The 21062-nt window shown below is 40.3% G+C and overlaps 1 protein-coding gene across 5 annotated transcripts in view; it reads right to left on the reverse strand.

Moving 5' to 3' along the window:
* Window positions 1–21062, reverse strand: part of VPS13B (vacuolar protein sorting 13 homolog B) — a 353019-nt gene that overhangs the window by 233057 nt on the left and 98900 nt on the right. For all 5 annotated transcript variants that reach the window (XM_081919663.1, XM_081919665.1, XM_081919662.1 and 2 more), the window contains exons 18-19: window positions 13947–14081; window positions 10657–10830 (exon numbers count right to left, since the gene is read on the reverse strand). In XM_081919663.1, the coding sequence (XP_081775789.1) occupies window positions 10657–10830; window positions 13947–14081 (309 nt within the window). The remainder of the gene's footprint in view (window positions 1–10656; window positions 10831–13946; window positions 14082–21062) is intronic.

Consider the following 21062-nt stretch of genomic DNA (forward strand, 5'->3'; position numbering starts at 1 on the left):
GGAGAAAACAAGCTTGCTCCATCTTCCATGTGACAGCCCTTCAGATATTTGAAGATGGCCATCACATCACCTCTCTACTCCAAGCTAAACATAGCCAACTCTCTCCCTCCCTGAGGGTCATTCTCCCTGAGCTCATTCTGAGCTTTAGTCCATCTGACCTTCTTCCTGAAAGTAGTAAACATGTGCAATATTTGTGAGCTATTTATCTGCCACTCCAATTAATAAGCGTAAGGAATGAAGGTGCCTGTTTCTTGTTGCCACCATCTCACTTCTGTAGTAGGAAGTCTATATCAAAAGAGATCTGGTGTAAACTAACCAAAAGATAGGAGCTACCCTTAGTGAAGTACTTTGTGTAGCACTGACCAAAAAGCAGACAAGGGAATGTATCCAAACAGAACTGAGAATCCAGATGTGGAGGACACAATATATTGAATAGCAGACACAGAACTGGAGACACCACTGCTAACATTTTATCAGGTTTCCCACTCCTGTCCTAAACTTCCCACCAGTCCAAACTACAGTGGTACCTTGGAAGTCAAATGGAATCCATTCAACTTCCAAAACATTTGGGAACCAAGGCGCAGCTTCTGATTGGCTGCAGGAAGCTCCTGCAGCCAATTGGAAGCCATGGAAGTCATGGTGGATGTTCGAGTTCCAAAGAACATTCGAAAAATGGAACAATCACTTCTGGTTTTTGAAACCAGAATGCTGGACTACCAAAGCATTTGAAAACCAAGGTATGACTGTAGTTCCCTCCCTGTCACCACTACTAGCTCATGGAGACAAGCTAAAATTCTCCTCTGCACTTGAATGGCAAAAGGACCTGAAATCCTTCAGGAAGGGACTAACGAGGAAACAGAAAGGCAAGGGAACTTCTAGCTGCCATCATTCTGCAGTTCACAGTGGCTGCATTGGACTTCTCCTTCCCTGCACTTAGATAGCAAAAAGACCAGCAGTCCACAGGGGAAGGCAGTAAGGAACACACAGCCATTGCCAGCAATTGAGGGAATGAAATAGCAGTGGAAAAAGCCTCAATGACCTAATGAAAGCTGCATGGGGTGGGGTGAGGTGGAGAGGATATGCTACCTCAGAGCTATGCTATTTGTTAGAGATGGTAAAAATTGCCTTAGTGTAATTGCACTGTATTATTTCATATATAAAGTGCCCTGTGGGTCATTATGTATCATGAAGCAGGATAGAAATTTGATAAATAAATCAAATAAATAAAAAGCACAACAAGGGAAGGGTTTGTACATTTCAGTGTATGGGTAGTAGACCTGGTCCTGGCATATTATTGAGGCTACAGCCACTACATTGAACAGGCACAAAAATACAGGTACATTCCATAAAGCATAAAACTACATACACAGAACTGTAGTGAATGGAACTAACTTCCTTTGTCTATAAAACCACCACTATTTCCTGATTGACCAACAGTTGTGCCTATGGAGAAAACTTTGGATTTACACTATAATATGCCCCTAACATAAGGTGCTACACTCAATATGGCAGCAAGTTTGGAAAACTCAGCAGTGGCCAGAGGATTGGAGAAGATCAGTCTACATCCCAATTCCAAAGAAGGGCAATGCCAAAGAATGCTCAAACTACCGCACAATTGCACTCATTTCACACGCTAGCAAGGTTATGCTTCAAATTCTACAAGGCAGGCTTAAGCAGTATGTGGACCGAGAACTCTCAGAAGTGCAAGCTGGATTTTGAAGGAGCAGAGGAATCAGAGACCAAATTGCAAAAATGCGCTGGATTATGGAGAAAGCTAAAGTGTTCCAGAAAAACATCTACTTCTGCTTAATTGACTATGCAAAAGCCTTTGACTGTGTTGACCACAGCAAACTATGGCAAGTTCTTAAAGAAATGGGAGTGCCTGATCACCTCATCTGTCTCCTGAGAAATCTCTAGGTGGGACAAGAAGCTACAGTTAGAACTGGATACTACAGGAACAACTGATTGGTTCAAAATTGGAAAAGGAGTACAACAATGCTGTATATTGTCTCCCTGTTTATTTCACATATGCAGAATTCATCATGAGAAAGGCTGGGCTGAATGAATCCCAAGCCGGAATTAAGATTGCCAGAATAAATAACAACAACCTCAGATATGCAGATGACACAACCTTGACGGCAGAAAGTGAGGAGGAATTAAAACAACCTTCTAATGAGGGTGAAAGAGGAGAGCACAAAATATGGTCTGAAGCTCAACATCAAAAAAACGAAGATCATACCATCACCTCCTGGCAAACAGAAGGGGAAGAAATGGAGGCAGTGAGAGATTTTACTTTCTTGGGCTCCATGATCACTGCAGATGGCTACAGCAGTCACGAAATCAAAAGACGCCTGCTTCTTGGGAGAAAAGCAATGACAAACCTAGACAGCATCTTAAAAAGCAGAGACATCACCTTGCCAACAAAGGTCCGTATAGTTAAAGCTATGGTTTTCCCAGTAGTGATGTATGGAAGTGAGAGCTGGACCATAAAGAAGGCTGATCGCCGAAGAATTGATGCTTTTGAATTATGGTGCTGGAGGAGACTCTTGAGAGTCCCATGGACTGCAAGAAGATCAAACTTATCCATTCTTAAGGAAATCAGCCCTGAGTGCTCACTGGAAGGACAGATCCTGGAGCTGAGGCTCCAATACTTTGGCCACCTCATGAGAAGACTCCCTGGAAAAGACCCTGATGTTGGGTAAGATTCAGGGCACAAGGAGAAGGGGACGACAGAGGATGAGATGGTTGGATAGTGTTCTCAAAGCTACCAGCATAAGTTTGAGGAAACTGCGGGAGGCAGTGGAAGACAGAAGTGCCTGGCATGCTCTGTTCCATGGGGTCACGAAGAGTCGGACACGACTAAATGACGAAATAACAACAACAACATGCCCCTAACATAATCTGAAATTGCAACAGGAGCAACACAGGAAATGCATTGTTTCTCACTTGCTATAGGTAGCTAGATCACAACATTTCATAACCCTAAAACTGTCAGATTTTTATAAGCTAGCAGATGCAGAAGTGATTTGGGGCTGAACAAGGTTCTCTGAAGTATCCAAAGCCCCTTTACAGAGTACAAAAGAAATCACTTACACTTGTAGAAACAACTTAAAGGAGATTATAGCTATTTACATTAGCTAAACCTTTCGAATAGCTATAATTTAATTCTTATGGCTGCTATTGTTTCTAAATCAGCAAGATTTCATTTTTAAAGTACTGCATTTGCTCATATCCCTTCTGTTTCTCCTATTTAATCTTTATAAATCTGAAATGCTGAATTTGCTGTATCACAATTTCCATAGGAACAGAACATTACATCATAAATACAGAACTATGACCTCACCACAGGATCTGGCAGGAGGAGAACCTGTATAGCATCAGAAAAAACAATTTCTTCAACCCATAAAAGTATCTAATAGCAACTATGAAACACAGACCCTAATTCAGAATCATACCACAGCAAAGCATGTACTAATTCAATGACTGCTGTTGGAATGTTGTTGTGCCTTTAAAAAGGTTAAGTGTGTGTGTGTGTGTGTGTGTGTGTGTGTGTGTGCACTGTATATATTACTATCATCAGGTGCTAGTGCTATATAGTGTGAAATGGCCTGGACACCAAGTACCTTAGAGATTACTTCCCCTTGGGCGACTGACATAATCAGATGGGGCTCTTTTCCTAAACTCTGCTCTAGACAGACTCATTTATTTAGCATTTATGTTGTCAACTTTCTGTTATTGCCAGTGTATTCTGTTATATTATGTACATTTTGTTGTTGTTATTGTTGTTTTGTTTAGTTTCACACAAAATATTATGATATATTTCTACACAGTGCCATCTGGAAATCTCCCTAAGAGAGACAGAAGCAATTTAGAAATTGTAGATGGCTCTCATTCCTCATGGAGATTATGGACAATGAACTATCAAATACTCATCTTGATATTATTTTTACCTAAGCAAACCCTATGTAAGAATTTAAACTATTTTTAATCTGCTCTTCAAAATTACAAAAGGACATTTTTAAGTCCAACTGATTTCAGAGGGACTTAAATTCAATGAGAATTTAAAATGATTACTGTTAGTTTCATCAAACTTTACAGGACTCTTACCAAGCATTCAAAGATAAAGTAATGAAAATATATCAAATTCTGTGGGAAAGATTAAATTATTCCGTGCCCCAGTGAAAGTACCTTGACCACGGAGTACTGGCAGCTATCATAATACTTTTGAAATTATTCATATTAAGATTAAAGACTATTTTGTTCCTCTATTCCCACAACTGACTGGTATGGTAAAGAGATCAATCCCTACTTTCAGATGTAACATCTTTAACATTTGCTCTCTTTCTGTGCCTGTGATTAAATGTAACATTTTGAAATCCCAAAGTTCTGAGAAAAGCATAAATCCTTGTCTCACAGCTGCTGTTTGACTCTGAAAACACATGCATTTTCTTTTCAAGCTTCGGCCATCAAGAAATCCCAACAGACTAGAGCTGGAGAACACCTGTATCTCTTCATTTAGTTCCAATAATGGCATATAAACTTCAAAATTACAAAAATAGATGCTATGTTCAGCTGCAGTTACATTTTGCTCCTAATTCCCGTGAACAAAAATGCTAAGAGCATGAAATCATTCAAGCAAGCTCTGTCAGCAGGAGGATAAGATTTTTTTTGCACCAGAAATCCAGTGGGAACGTGATAGAAAACTGGCAACAATTACAGATAAAGTACATAGTTAAGTCCTCAGGGAGAGAAGAGGAAATGTAACAAGATAGATGGGTATCATTTTTAAGCTTTTATGCCCAAATCATAAATGTGAATTGTCTTTAATTACTACAATGTTTTGATGCATTTATTATACATTTTAAAAGCCCATCAGTTAATGTATTAAATATTTTGATCATGTGTATTTACCTAATATATATATATTTTAAAAGCAACACTGTTTGAAGTCTAGACCCTTTTAGAGTTGATGGCATCTTGGACCTGAATTACGAATGAGAAATATGGGCAACTTCATTTTGCCCTCTCCTGAATGGGAAAAAAAAGTGAGGCAGCAAACCCGGATTTTATGCCCATCCCTTCCTTTCCAATTAACCCCACTGAACAAAATTAACCTTTACAAAGTATGGAAGTATCAAGTAACATTGTTGTTGCTGCTATAATTTATGTTTCTGCAGATTGCAGTATGGGACTTGTTCCTTATACTTTGGGGGAGAAGTAAAAAAGGTAATATGTGAAATATCCCACCACACCAAACATTATTAGGATGCAGAAAGGCCTAGATTTTCCCATAAAATTTTAAGAAAGAAAAAGAAGTTATCGCTTTGAAAAATATGACCTGTTGCATTGCAAATACTTGAAACAAATTTACAGTGTTGTTTTTTGAATGGCTTCTACAGGATTAACAAAAGCAAACAAGATCAAACTTCAACATTACTAAGGAAATATGGCATAGAGTTTAATATTAATGCAAAATCAAGTGATTTCTTATTACATTATATATGCACAATTGGGAGAGTCCCAAGCAACGGACTCCAGTAACTAGGAACAATAGCCACCTTGGGGTGGTGAACAAATTTTCCAAACTACGTAAGTAAAAATAAGAAACTTGCGTTTTAGTATCTTATGGTTTGATTTGGTTTATTTCAATCTGCTTTCCCAACTCATTTATTACTTTTACTGTCTCATTCTTTCTGCAAGTAAAACAGTTTCTGAGTCTTCACATTCAAAACTTGTTACAACCTTCCTGATTGCTTTTGCCCTCTGAAAACAGGTGGACAAATCAGGCTAATTTGCAAATATGAAATGCCGCATTATGTCTGAGTATGTATAGTGCATATCACTATCCTGAAACCACTTCAGATGGTTAAATGAAATGACAAGGGAGCACTTCCTCTCATCATGCATCTTGGTCTGATCTAAAGGGGAGGCTTCTTTCAAAAACTGGAGGCAGCTCTCAATGTTTAAAGAATATATTGAATTACTAACAAAATATGCTGAGCATGAGAGTTAAAACCAAAGCCTGGCTTTTTTCAGCCAATTAAAATTCTTGGATTCCATCCGCATTTTTCATGCTTGCCCAATTAAAGGGTCTTCATGACATCCTGCAAACGGGTATGATTTCTTGTAAACTGCTTAGAGGTTTCATTACAATCAAGCGGTATATAAATTTTGTTAAATAAATAAATAAAATGATGGAAAACAGCAAGGAATGGCTCAGTGTTGCCACACAACATTCAAAATGTGTACAGCTAAAAGCAAGACTAAAAGCTAAATACCTAGTTTGCACAGAATTCTAAAGAGCTCCTAATAACATTTCAGTCATTTAATGTAGCAAACACTTAGACTGTGTTCACATTTTATGCTAAACCATTGTTTAGCACTGCCTGAGCAAGCCTGAGTGAAATATCAAGCTAACTTGCGCCCCATTCCTCTTTCACCTTCCCTCCCACAGTTGGGAGGAGGACTTCGGTGGAGTTTATTCTGACTGTTACAGATCACTTTCTTAATGTCATGGCTGAACCAGAAATCCTGGTTAGTTTAACAAGTCATCGTTACGACCTATGGTTTGAAGTTGACTTGCTATGAAATCTATTAGAGAAGAAGGGGCAGACTGAGAGCTCAACATTTGGCTCAGGTTTGACCACATAGCACTAAAGTAGCTGCCAACCTTTTGGGGCCAGTAGGTCCACCTGGAATTTTGTGAAAGTGTCATAGGCAGCAGACACAAAACAGCTGTTGCAGGAGTTTCTGCCACATTTAAGAGAGCAGAAAGAGAGAGAGAGACACAAAATTGCATGGGAATGGCCACAAAAAGAAAAGGGGAAAAGGCACCTACCTGTAGGTCAGCCACTGCTGTGCTCATTGACAGAGAGCAGCTTTTTGCATCCCTACTCAGTTCAGAAAAGAAGAAGAGTAGGTGCCCAATCCTGGCATCCAGTGAAATGTGCACATGTTTAGGGCTCAGCATGTTGTTGTTGTTGTTGTTTAGTCGTTTAGTCGTGTCCGACTCTTCGTGACCCCATGGACCAGAGAACGCCAGGCACCTCTGTCCTCTACTGCCTCCCGCAGTTTGATCAAACTCATGCTGGTAGCCTCGAAAACACTATCCAACCATCTCGTCCTCTGTCGCCCCCTTCTCCTTGTGCCCTCCATCTTTCCCAACATCAGGGTCTTCTCCAGGGAGTCTTCTCTTCTCATGAGGTGGCCAAAGTACTGGAGCCTCAGCTTCACAATCTGTCCTTCCAGTGAGCACTCAGGGTTGATTTCCTTCAGTATGGAGAGGTTTGATCTTCTTGCAGTCCATGGGACTCTCAAGAGTCTCCTCCAGCACCATAATTCAAAAGCATCAATTCTTCGGCGATCAGCCTTCTTTATGGTCCAGCTCTCACTTCCATACATCACTACTGGGAAAACCATAGCTTTAACTATACAAACCTTTGTTGGCAAGGTGATGTCTCTACTTCTCAAGATGCTGTCTAGGCCTGTCATTGCCCTTCTCCCAAGAAGCAGGCGTCTTTTAATTTCGTGGCTGCTGTCACCATCTGCAGTGATCATTGAGCCCAAGAAAGTAAAATCTCTCACTACCTCCATTTCTTCCCCTTCTATTTGCCAGGAGGTGATGGGACCAGTGGCCATGATCTTCGTTTTTTTGATGTTGAGCTTCAGACCATATTTTGCGCTCTCCTCTTTCACCCTCATTAAAAGGTTCTTTATTTCCTCCTCACTTTCTGCCATCAAGGTTGTGTCATCTGCATATCTGAGGTTGTTGATATTTCTTCCGGCAATCTTAATTCCGGCTAGGGATTCATCCAGCCCGGCCTTTCGCATGATGAATTCTGCATATAAGTTAAATAAGCAGGGAGACAAAATACAGCCTTGTCGTACTTCTTTCCCAATTTTGAACCAATCAGTTGTTCCATATCCAGTTCTAACTGTAGCTTCTTGTCCCACATAGAGATTTCTCAGGAGACAGATGAGGTGATCTGGCACTCCCATTTCTTTAAGAACTTGCCATAGTTTGCCGTGGTCGACACAGTCAAAGGCTTTTGCATAGTCAATGAAGCAGAAGTAGATGTCTTTCTGGAACTCTCTAGCTTTCTCCATAATCCAGCGCATGTTTGCAATTTGGTCTCTGGTTCCTCTGCCTCTTCTAAATCCAGCTTGCACTTCTGGGAGTTCTCGGTCCACATACTGCTTGAGCCTTCCTTGTAGAATTTTAAGCATAACCTTGCTAGCGTGTGAAATGAGTGCAATTGTGCGGTAGTTGGAGCATTCTTTGGCACTGCCCTTCTTTGGGATTGGGATGTAGACTGATCTTCTCCAATCTTCTGGCCACTGCTGAGTTTTCCAAACTTGCTGGCATATTGAGTGTAGCACCTTAACAGCATCATCTTTTAAAATTTTAAATAGTTCAGCTGGAATACCGTCACTTCCACTGGCCTTGTTATTTGCAGTGCTTTCTAAGGCCCATTTGACTTCACTCTCCAGGATGTCTGGCTCAAGGTCAGCAACCACACTACCTGGGGTATACGGGACATCCATTTCTTTCTGGTATAATTCCTCTGTGTATTCTTGCCACCTCTTCTTGATGTCTTCTGCTTCTGTTAGGTCCTTTCCACTTTTGTCCTTTATTATGGAAATCTTTGTACGAAATGTTCCTTTCATATCTCCAATTTTCTTGAACAGATCTCTGGTTCTTCCCATTCTATTGCTTTCCTCTATTTCTTTGCATTGCTCGTTTAAGAAGGTCTTCTTGTCTCTCCTTGCAATTCTTTGGAAATCTGCATTCAATTTCCTGTATCTTTCACCATCTCCCTCACATTTTGCTTGCCTTCTCTCCCCCGCTATTTGTAAGGCCTCATTGGACAGCCACTTTGCTTTCTTGCATTTCCTTTTCATTGGGATGGTTTTCGTTGCTGCCTCCTGTATAATGTTACGAGCCTCCATCCATAGTTCTTCAGGCACTCTGTCCACCAAATCTAAATCCTTAAACCTGTTCCTCACTTCCACTGTGTATTCATAAGGGATTTGACTTAGATTGTATCTTACCGGCCCAGTGGTTTTTCCTACTTTCTTCAGTTTAAGCTTGAATTTTGCTATAAGAAGCTGATGATCTGAGCCACAGTCAGCTCCAGGTCTTGTTTTTGCTGACTGTATAGAGCTTCTCCATCTTTGGCTGCAGAGAATATAATCAATCTGATTTCGATGCTGCCCATCTGGTGATGTCCATGTGTAGAGTCGTCTCTTGTGTTGTTGGAAAAGCGTGTTTGTGATGACCAGCTTGTTCTCTTGACAGAACTCTATTAGCCTTTGCCCTGCTTCGTTTTGATCTCCAAGGCCAAACTTGCCAGTTGTTCCTTTTATCTCTTGACTCCCTACTTTAGCATTCCAATCCCCTATGATGAGAAGAACATCCTTCTTTGGTGTCACTTCTATAAGGTGTTGTAAGTCTTCATAGAATTGGTCAATTTCAGTTTCTTCAGCACCAGTAGTTGGTGCATAAACTTGGATTACTGTGATGTTAAAAGGTCTGCCTTGGATTCGTATCGAGATCATTCTATCATTTTTGAGATTGCATCCCAGTACAGCCTTCGCCACTCTTTTGTTGACTATGAGGGCCACTCCATTTCTTTTACGGGTTTCTTGCCCACAGTAGTAGATATGATGGTCATCCGAACTGAATTCACCCATTCCCGTCCATTTTAGTTCACTGATGCCCAGGATGTCAATATTTATTCTTGCCATCTCATTTTTGACCACCTCCAACTTACCCAGGTTCATGGTTCTTACATTCCAGGTTCCTATGCAATATTTTTCTTTACAGCATTGGACTTTCCTTTCGCTTCCAGGCATATCCGCAACTGAGCGTCCTTTCGGCTTTGGCCCAGCCGCTTCATCAGCTCTGGATCTACTTGTACTTGCCCTCCGCTCTTCCCCAGTAGCATGTTGGACGCCTTCCGACCTGAGGGGCTCATCTTCCAGCGTCATAACTTTTATATGCCTGTTGTCTTTGTCCATGGAGTTTTCTTGGCAGGGATACTGGAGTGGCTTGCCGGTTCCTCCTCCAGGTGGATCACGTTTGGTCAAAACTCTCCACTATGACCTGTTCATCTTGGGTGCCCTGCTCGGCATAGTTCATAGCTTCTCTGAGTTCTTCAAGCCCCTTCGCCACGGCAAGGCAGTGATCCATGAAGGGCTCAGCATAGGAGAGGTCAACCAGTACAAACAGAAACTCGTGTGCATTATGGGTTTCAAAGGAGATCTATTCAAACATTTCACAGGCTTCATAAAAGGGATTGGAAGGCACATTGGAACCTGCCAGACAATGGGCTGGCAACCCCTACAGTAAAGCATGAATCATATGCCTTAAAAAAATAAAAGTAGCACAAGGACAATATATATGAAAAGCAACCCAGGACCGTGTTAAGATACTATACCTTAGCAGAACACAAGAAGATTCCAATAGCTGGCTTGAATTTCAGCTTTCCAAATGAGATTGCAGTGCCTCTCAATGTATTTCACAAACAATGTGAGAAACATGTAGTTTCCATTGGCTTCCATGGGTTCCCTTAACACTCTTTACCATCCTTCTGAATACTATATTAGATACAGGAACATAACATAACAAATATTTCTGATAATTTCTGCACTCACCAGAACTGTAGCTGTAGTCTTTATGTTGAGGGATCTGAATTGTGAAGGCAAACAAATCTGGAGCAAGGATTGACTCTGGCTTTCTGCTTTCATTAAGCCATTTGCTGCTGTATAAGTCTCTGGTATCAGATGGGCCTTGAATTAAAGGGATCAGCTTCTCCTTTCCACCATCTCCTAAGTGTATTATAACAACAACATTGTGGTTTAGTGAAGAGATGTTCAGTGAACCTCAGAGAACTATATAATCACAATGACATTTATTGTATTGAAGAAGCCAGATAACACTGCCTTTTCTATTACTAAGGACAGAAATAATCTGTAATTAATCATTTCCTAAAAACAGTCAGAATGTATTAAATAATTTGCATAGGTTAAAAGATGATATCAGTAGTTTACCTGCAAACATTTTAAGCATATTCAAAGTATTTCAGGGCTATGTTCTATGGACGCATTAAATTCATTAGATTTCAGAGCTTCAACATATAAAATAAACATCTTTAAATGTTTACGTCTCTGTGTTACTTGAACATATGAGCTCCAGTCATACATATGCTCACTTATAATAGAAGCCTCCTCAAAATCAGTTTTTGGAAAGAGAGCAAAAGTTCGTGAGGAGGTTACTGCCTCCCTATTATGAAGACTAAAGGACAAAGATAAGTGAATCAAGTTTAGGACTAATCTGCCAACCGTCCACTATGCTGTGGTGGGTTGGACATACCTCAGCCTTACTGACTTTGTAAGGTGGAAGGCAATGTCTCTTTGAAAGATCACAGAGAAAATATTCACTTGCTCCAAATAATTATTATAAATGCTTCTTCTGCATATGGGACAAACTGGATAAGACAGCTGCTGGCTGCCGCATCCACTTGTCAAAAACTAGAGAAACTGTCCCAAAACCAGGAGAAAAATATTTTGAGAGGACTGAGAGACTGTCCAATACATTGCTCTCCTGATCAGCTACATACCTGAACAATACAGAAAATAAGAGAAGGGCAAGGCCAATCAGTGCAAAGACTCCAGATTTATTGAAAGATTAGCTTTAAAATGTATCTGAATTCCCAACACATTTGAAATGCCTTCCTCAGAGGACGTTGTACTGCTCTTTCATAGTGACAGGTCATAGAAAACACTATTCTCCCCAACTTAGGCTGATTTTGCAGTTTTGCCATTTCAATATTGTAACTGGGTGGTAAGTGGCAAACCATGAGGGTTGACACGGTGTGTAACCATGGCAACATAAACACACTAGAAGAAAACAGCTTTTTCCATGACTAAACTACTCTATATCCAGTGTCCTGAGGAAGAACATAGGAATGCTGAACATTTTAAAACCAGTTTTTCAATTTTCTTACATAAATCTGATTTATCAATATGGTCAAACTCTGAGGTCAAAGACATAAAATCTGAATACATCGTTCTCTCTTTGGTATATGTTTTCAGTATGAAACAGTGATTATTTGTAGATTTTACCACTCAGTTTTTGGGCTGCTAATACAGAATTGTCTGTACCTCACTTGTTTAAGAGATGCTGTATGTATAATTTAGCATGGATATCCCTGGGGAATAGATGGCCAGACTGGTTGTATCCTCTTTATTAAATATGGAATTACTATGGCCATTGAATAGCCAAAGGAGGCTGGCATGTCTAGCCAGCAGGTGAAAATGAGCTGCCAAAATTAGGGCTCCTTATTTAATGTGTATTGAATCAAAATGGTGAGATAAGCAAAAAATTTATACTGGTTTGTCTGCATGATATTAATAATACAGTGACTTATAAGGTAGTATTATTTGCAGTAGGTGCAACTTAGTTTTGATCACAAATGGTGAATAATAAGTTATTAGTCTGAAGGAATAATTATTATACTTGATTAATAGTTGAAATCAAGTCAACTATATTGTTGCGAATTTACCTGAACATTTGTTAATATGCTATAAATCAGTTTTCTTGATTTGCCATAAAAGACTGGAGCTAATACTTCAATTATCTCCTTTTGCACAAATTGGCTTTGGCCTTTTTGTCATCTTTCTGCTGTGTGGTGTTGCACTCCTTCTGGTTGCAATTATAGGACTGGCCTCATTTATAGGGGCCTTAGGGAAAAATCAGAAGCAGGGCTTTTTCTTTCCTTTTTTTGTCCAGCAGCAGCAAATCTACCTAAGGAGTAAATTATAGCAGGTGGTACACTTTCAAGTAGCCATGTTGTTTTCTCTTAACTGGATCCAAAATAGGCTTTAGCAATTGATTCCCTGCCCCTATTTTTTTCTATTATTTAACTGAATCTTATTTATGGATCATTAATTCTAAGACACAGGTGGCGCTGTGGGTTAAAGCCTCAGCGCCTAGGACTTGCTGATCGAAAGGTCGGCGGTTCGAATCCCTGCTGCGGGGTGCGCTCCCGCTGCTCTATCCCAGCGCCTGCCAACCTAGCAGTTCGAAAGCACCTCCGGGTGCAAGTAGATAAATAGGGACCGCTTACCAGCGGGAAGGTAAACGGCGTTTCCGTGTGCAGCTCTGGCTCGCCAGAGCAGCGATGTCACACTGGCCATGTGACCCGGAAGTGTCTCCGGACAGCGCTGGCCCCTGGCCTCTTAAGTGAGATGGGCGCACAACCCCAGAGTCTGTCAAGACTGGCCCGTACGGGCAGGGGTACCTTTACCTTTACCTTTAATTCTAAGACTACAATCATATTCTGTTAGGGCACTTATATTTATCTAGTTGTCATTTTCTCCAGATGCATAAATTGGAAGCTCTTACCTGACATTTTGTGATTCTTAGTCCAAAAAAACCACAGGAAAGCCAGCATTCAATATATTTAAGCACAGGTACAGAATCCATCCAATTTTAGATATAGGTAATACTCAGCAAAGATCTTACATTCATATGCAAAACAGTTTAAATGTTGTGCACTTCATGTATCTGGCATTATGTAACATTCGAGGAAACAATGTTTCATTTCTCCCCCAAAAAACTTAATCATTATGGAGATACAGAATTCAGTTTCTACACTCACATTCAGAGTATTATCAAGCAGACTCTTGATTTTGACCTGTGTTGATTTTGAATGCCTTTAAAACTGTAGTGACCAAAACACCTTACCATAGTTTCTTATTTTTTACCTTTGACGATGCCATGCTACATCATCCTATCCTGTTTCTAAAAACAAAAAAATTAAAAATACATCTGATTCATAGGAACAATGAATAAATTCTTGTTTCAGTAACTCTCCTTGTAAAAAGCAAGGCCAATTCTCCTACACAGGCTATAAACTTTTACATGGTCCAGCTGCACATACCTGGGGCTTTGGCACAAATTTTTATTGATCCCATGGTCCCAGAGGCACATTTGACCAATGATGTGCTGCAGTACTTCAATTCAACATTCTGGATTGAGCCCTCAAGAGTTGGCAGGGGATTCTTAGATTTCACACCTAATAAAAGAAAACTGCAAATGTACTAGCCTGCTGAATTTAAATATTTTTATATTCTTTCACCAAGACATTTAAATTTAATTATACTTTAATTATCTGCTTTACAATATTTTTCTTTGGATTCTAAAGATAATTTATTTATAGTATACAACTATTATATGCTTAGATCTATACAAATATCTCTTCTACATAAGAATACAGATCTTTATTATACATAAAAACACAGAACGTTGCATCAAATTAATTAGCTGGTCATATTCATATATGCATTAAACTTTGCTTTCACTGTCATATAAAGGCAAGCCAGGCTCCTCTAGCTCCTCTTTTTAATCCTGTAATTTCAAAGTGTTAAAACGAGGTTTTTTTTATTTAAAAAAAAAGTCTAAGATTTCACTTAAAACCATTTGGTTCAGTAGCAAAATAAAAATTAAACTTATGCAGCTGAGTTGCACAGCAGGTAACTACACGTGTCATCTTTTTACGGAAACCAAAGTTCGAACTTTGCTTCATGTCAGAAGTGGAAATCGGTTTGGTGGTCTCTTCTGTCTCCATTTGTACACTCAAGGAGGCTACCACACAGTTTGGCACAACTCAGCACTTACTGGCAGCTGTTTCTGAAGAGAGACCTAGAACTGCAACAGTGGGGGATGTTACAGGTCACGAGTGCACAACTCTGGCAGTTGCACAGGAAAGCTAACTGAACACCCACCCACATTACATTTGGCTGTATCCATTGCTATTATTTCATAAACGGCAATATTCAGGAAAGCTGCATTAACTCACAGTATCTGGAAAAGTTAGCTTGGGCACCTGTGAGAAAAAGTGAGTTGCAGGGAAGGAGGGGAAATCTCCCTTGTACAAAAGTGGGAATTCCAAGCACAGCAGAGCTCTGCTTGTGTAAGATTCTGCTGCCCAATCTTGAGCAATGCCCCCTTCTTTCTGCAGCCCCTTATGACATGGCACAGTGGGTTCCCAGACCCTCTGGACTCGCTTTTTGGGGGTACAGGAGGTTGCAGTGGTAGCAGAGAGAGACTGATTGCACAGGTAGCCTTCTGCTCATCCACCCACTGAATACGATCCACAAGTTGTGCATTGTCTGAAATAAGGGGTGCAGATCATATTCCGTGTTATGTACCAGGAAAACAAAACAAAAGAAGGTTGTTGAATAACGTTCAAAAATCCAAATGAATGAAATCTGCCTGACCCTTTGAAGTCGTCATGGCTGACTGTTATATTCAAATGATGCATCTTATCATCCATTAACCACACAAAATAATTGCCCTGTTAAGCTGCATGCTGGACAGGAACAGATTCCCTAACAGGAAAGTACGCCTTTTAAAATTTAGATACAAAGTCTCCAGCTGCATACTGCAGAGCATAGATGAAACCCGTTAGAGAAGCCTACACCCCTCACATTAGCTAAAGTAGGCTGCAGTATTTGCACAGTGTGCAACACTTTTTGCATTAACACACACCAAATTACTACTTGGTCAACACCACTAATACCAAATGTTGGTTTTCATTTCACATGGTTCTCCAGGCCATATCTTTCCAATTGCTTAATTGGTGTTGTAGCAGATTCATGCACACCAAAGCTGGTGAGTTTGCACCGATTGCTATATAATAAATGAGTGGGCCTCTTTCCACTATAAACTCTTGTGGCCAGCTGGTATTTAAAAGCTATGGGGCCACATACCGAAAGATGAGAACAGTGCTTTTTCAAGAGAGCCATCCCTGCTGTGGAAAAATAGCATGAGACAATGTAATCAAACACTGTTACAAGGCCCAAGGGGGCAGTTATAAGGCTGCACTACTGTACAGATACCATTTTTATGAATCAAATCCCATTTCAGTAGCAGAGACAAAATAAAATTAGGTGATCAGTTTTTGTTTGCAATTCAATGCTTTTAGAAGGTGGAGGGGACATCATCATGGAAACTAAAACAGTTGTACCTCGAAAGTGGAATGGAATCTGTTCCGGAAGTCCATTTGACTTCCAAAACATTCAGAAACCAAGGTGTGGTTTCCAAATGGCTGCAGGAGCTTCCTGCAGTCAAGCGGAAGCCGCGCCAGACGTTCAGCTTCTGAAAAACGTTCGAAAACCAGGGTTTTGATGGTTTGGGAGCTGAAAAATATGTGTACCAAGGCGTTCAAGTTCCTAAGTATGACTGTTTTTAGAGCCCATGCAGAGAGACCAGGTTCAAATTTCCACTTGACCATGAGTGATCTTGGGTCAGTCCCTGTCTCTCAGCCTTGCCTACCTCATAGGGTAGGATAAACTGGGAGAGGTGAGAGAACTATTTGATATTCTTTGAGCTCCTCTGTGGAACAGCAAGATACAAATGCCGTAACCAGAATAAAACTTGATCTCAACACCAAGTAGAAGTAAAATGCCTGTGTGTGTGTGTGTGTGTGTGTGTGTGTATGTAAAGCTCTGCACACAAAAAACATTTGAAAGCCTCCCCAGGATTGGATAAAAAGCACACAGGAAGCTACCTTATACCGAGTGAGACCATTGGTTTATTTCGCTCAGTATTATCTAGACTGATTGACAACAGCCTTCCAGGGTTTCAGACAAGCCATTCTGGAGATGCTGTGGACTTCATTTGGGAACTTCTGCAAGTTGAACATGCGTGTTCTACCACTGAGTCAAGTCCCTTTTCTCAATGGAGGATGGGCCATCTAATGTCAAGCATGTCCATATGCTGCTTCCACTGCTCCAGAATCCTCAAGCTCAAGGCTTGACTTGGAATGAATAGCAACCATTTATTTGTATGAGAGACATCAAAAGGGTGCGAGTCTTCTGGTGTTCTCAAGGATGGAAGAGGAATCTGCCCTTGCCTTTTGTGAATACTCTCCCATGTACATATATGCTTAGTGATTGGAGGTTGCTTACTTTGTCCCATAAGACTTGATATGACACTGAGAACAAAGTGCACCTCATCTCCCTATCTTCAGCTCTGTGCTCCAGATCTTGACCATTCCAGCATTTAGGACAGGCATCCCCAGTGGTCAGGGATGATGGGAATTGTAGTGCCAAAACATCTGGAGGGCTGAGTTTGGGGATGCCTGATCTAGAACCTAAATCAGCCTTTCTCAACCTTAGGGCCCCAGGTGTTCTTGAAGTACAACTCACATGATCCCTCACCATCAGCCGTACTTGCTATGAATGATGGAAGTTGTAGTCCAACAATATCCAGGGAGCTAAGATTGAGAAAGGTTGACCTAGATGGGGACAAAATCCCACAACTGGCTTACATGTATGTATAATACAATAGTGCTTTGCTGAATAGAAGTCTGGATTCCCTGAGATGTCTGGGCATGTATTTCAGTCCCTAGTGGAATTAGCATAACAAAACCATAAGATAGTAATAATTATGGGTGGGGTTAATCTAATGAGCCTCATCAATGCAAAAACTTCAGCTTGAGCAACACAGCTTTCCCTCTCCTCCTACAACCCCCAAAATTGATTCTGGAGGATGTCAGGAGAGGGAGTGGGTGTCATTCCATCTAACAATCTGAAATGCTTGCACCAACATAACGTCTCTCATAGTTCAGTGTTGAATTCCACCCTATGAATTCAATGAAGAACAAAATGTTGATACTGAAAATATAAGAGAAAATAGATCAAAGAAGGTCTATAAAAATGAATAATTATAGTGGAGAGTGGATTGCTGAATTTGCAATAAAAAATAACAGAAAAAAATACTGATTTGGTAGCAATACCTAACAACACACCACACCCTGTTACAGCAGTTATAATTATTTATGGACTTCTTGGAGAATTGAACACTATCAGGAATTAGAAAGAGTTGGATCAAAGAAAAGAAATACAAACCCAGGGATGAGGACAAGGACACAAAATTAGCTTTCAGAATCCTATATTAAAACTCCCTGCTGGTAGGGTAGGTTTGCTTTGACTCTGTCATCTCTAATACTTTAAAGGATTCTATCATAATAACATTCGGTCAATCAAAAAGTATGACGTAGCGTACCATCCTCAACAAATGCATCAAGTAAGCTCAGAAATGAGTCGTGATGGGAACAGCTCATCTCACTTGCCTGTGAGTTTTTGTTTCTACCTATCACAACTAATAGCCACAGGGGTTCTCCCTGAATCTGTCTTATTCTTTTTCAAAGTCACACAATGAGCTGCATGGCTGGGAGGGGATTTGAACCCTTGTCTCTGAGGTCCTAGCACAACACTCTACCCACTACACCACACTGGCTCTAGTAAGATGTTCATTTAGGAGTGGTGATGTGTCTGTGAACCACACAATAGAAAGGGGGTGGTGGAAAAGGTTTGCCCCCACTACAGTGCTATGTCCAGTGCTTTGCTTTCCTCCCATGAGGGCAAATGCCCATCTAATTGCTCATACAGGAGAAAATAAATGGGAAAAATAATGGAACAAAGACTAAATACGTCCTTGATATCTCAGAGTATAAGGAAAGGATAGAGTTTTATGCCTCGGCTACGCCTTTGATTGCAACCTACATAGGCAGTCATACAGAAGCAGAACAGGAACACTGAGACCCAAAGGAGTCCTTATCTACCTAGTATTGGTCCTTTCATCTGCACAGTCCTGTGCTGTGTTTTTGTTAATACAGTTAATAGGAAACAGGAACAAACTCCCTCTAATACTGAATTCAGGTTGGCTGTACAGTGGTACCTCGGGTTAAGAACTTAATTCATTCTGGAGGTTTGTTCTTAACCTGAAACTGTTCTTAACCTGAAGCACCACTTTAGCTAATGGGGCCTGCTGCTGCGCTGCCACCGCCGCACAATTTCTGTTCTCATCCTGAAGCAGAGTTCTTAACCCAAGGTAATATTTCTGGGTTAGTGGAGTCTGTAACCTGAAGCGTCTGTAACCTGAAGCGTATGTAACCCAAGGTACCACTGTACCTACAACACTGCAGCCAAACTTGTTCCACCCATAAACAAGAGGGAACCCCAAGGTATGCAGATGTAAAGGCATTAAATACATACCCACCCAAAGGGGAAAAGACTCCTCCCCTGCAACCCCCACAGAAACACGTGATCTTGTGTGGAAGGTAAGGAAAAGAGGAGTGAGCAAATGGTCCAAGATGCCATTTAACAGGGTCGTAGCTGCTCTATTACTTCATCCCCTCTAATTTGGTTAAGACTTTTTCTCTGTCCTTCACCATGAGATCCCACAGCACAACACAACAATATAATATACACTTATGAAAACAAGTAAAACACATACAGATTATCCCTGTTCCTCAGTCATTGGCATGGAGTATCTGAAATCACAACTAGAATTTAATCCAAAAAAAGCTTGAAATGTTTCTGTTTACCCCATCCTATCTGAGATCTATACACCTGCTGATCCGCAGAACTACACAACAGTAGTCTTTTTGGATTTTTGACTTTACTGTCCAAAATGACAGTTCCTTCTATCAAAAGGATATTAACCTTTCATCCCATAAAGCATGAAAGAAATGTTTTTGATAGTATTTTTAGCCTCTTTATCTGGTCAGACCACTGGAAGTTAAGTGCCTGTAGAAACCAATAATTTCACCAGAAGTCTTTTTTTTTTTTTAAGCCTCATATAAAAAGCACCTGCTTAAAGTGAGTAATGGAGTTTTATATTCATTACACTTAGGAACAGTGTATGTAAACTATTCCGTTTTCCTCCCTTGTGGAATATATTTCAGCTTATGTTGCACAGCACATTACCAATGTGTATAAAGACTCTCTGATCAGCGATTTGGACTGCAGACAGCAACCTGTAGGAGTGCATTCCCCCCCCCCCTTAAATACGGTATCCATTTGATTCACTAAGACAAATTGAAACCATTCTTTATTAGATGATGATCTCACCTTCTCTGCAAACGTATGCAATGCAAGCCTTTGGGCACAGATCACACAGCACACTGTATCATACCCACGGGTATAAAATGTTCATCTGACACAATTAGCTATCAGAAGAAATAATATCTAAATAAAGTTTGGAAGTAAATCCCCCCCCTTTTTTTTCTTTTTTTCTTTTTGCAGCTTGGGAAATAGAGCAGCTCACTATATGCCTCACAAAAGCTCTTTAATTTTTTATCACCTGTTATTAGTTGTTGTTTTTTAAACTCATTTACTGTGTAATCCCCTATGTGTCTACTTTAAAGTAAGACCTAATGAGTTCAATAGGTTTGCTACAAGGTAAATGGGAATAAGATAACCACCTTTGTTGTAAGGTGTGTTTTTTTTTATTTGTATGATGCCGGGAGAATTTATTTTATGAGGTGTCTCATAAATATAATGCACAAATAATTCTTGTTATTTGATGTTTTGCCTTTGTGTAACATCTGCATGTGCCTATAAGTAGCTCTGTGAGTTACAAAGACTAACTCCGTAACTTGGCAAGAGAATAAGCTATATGAATGTCAGTTGTATCCTTTTCAACAAAGCAATGTAAACTTATTTAGTGATCTCCTTTTTTCTTTCATCTTATCTCCGGTTTCTGTGTAGATTTATTACATTCATTGTTTCCAATTTTAACAAATCACCTAATGGCAGAAAGGAAAATATGTCAACCTCGGAATTATTTGCAGTTGTAGAAATCCCTTTTGTCTGGCTCATGCAAGGCCTGCAATCTGTTTAAAACACAGATTGTCTGTCTTTTGTCTGACAGCCACCAAGCTGCACAAATTACTTTCTGCCAGTTCACCTGTTTGCAGCTGCATCTGTAAGCTAAGAATTCTGAGGCCTGACTTGAGCAAGCACTCTAGGATTGATGACATGTGCTGCTGATAAACCAAGCAATTTGACGAAATTACAGGCCAGCATTACTGAAAGACATCTGTGCACGAGCCAAAAACTAGAAACTCTCAACTGTATACATGCAACCTGCAGTGGCGGCAAGCTGTTTGAAGTGAAAACCTTTTTAGAAGTGTTGAAGTTGTCACTAAGTAAAATGGCCATCTTTGTAGTATTGCCTCTCACAGGAGGTCCAATATTCTGTTTAA

Source organism: Podarcis melisellensis (assembly GCF_964234715.1).
Source record: "Podarcis melisellensis genome assembly, chromosome: 7".
NCBI lineage: Eukaryota > Metazoa > Chordata > Lepidosauria > Squamata > Lacertidae > Podarcis > Podarcis melisellensis.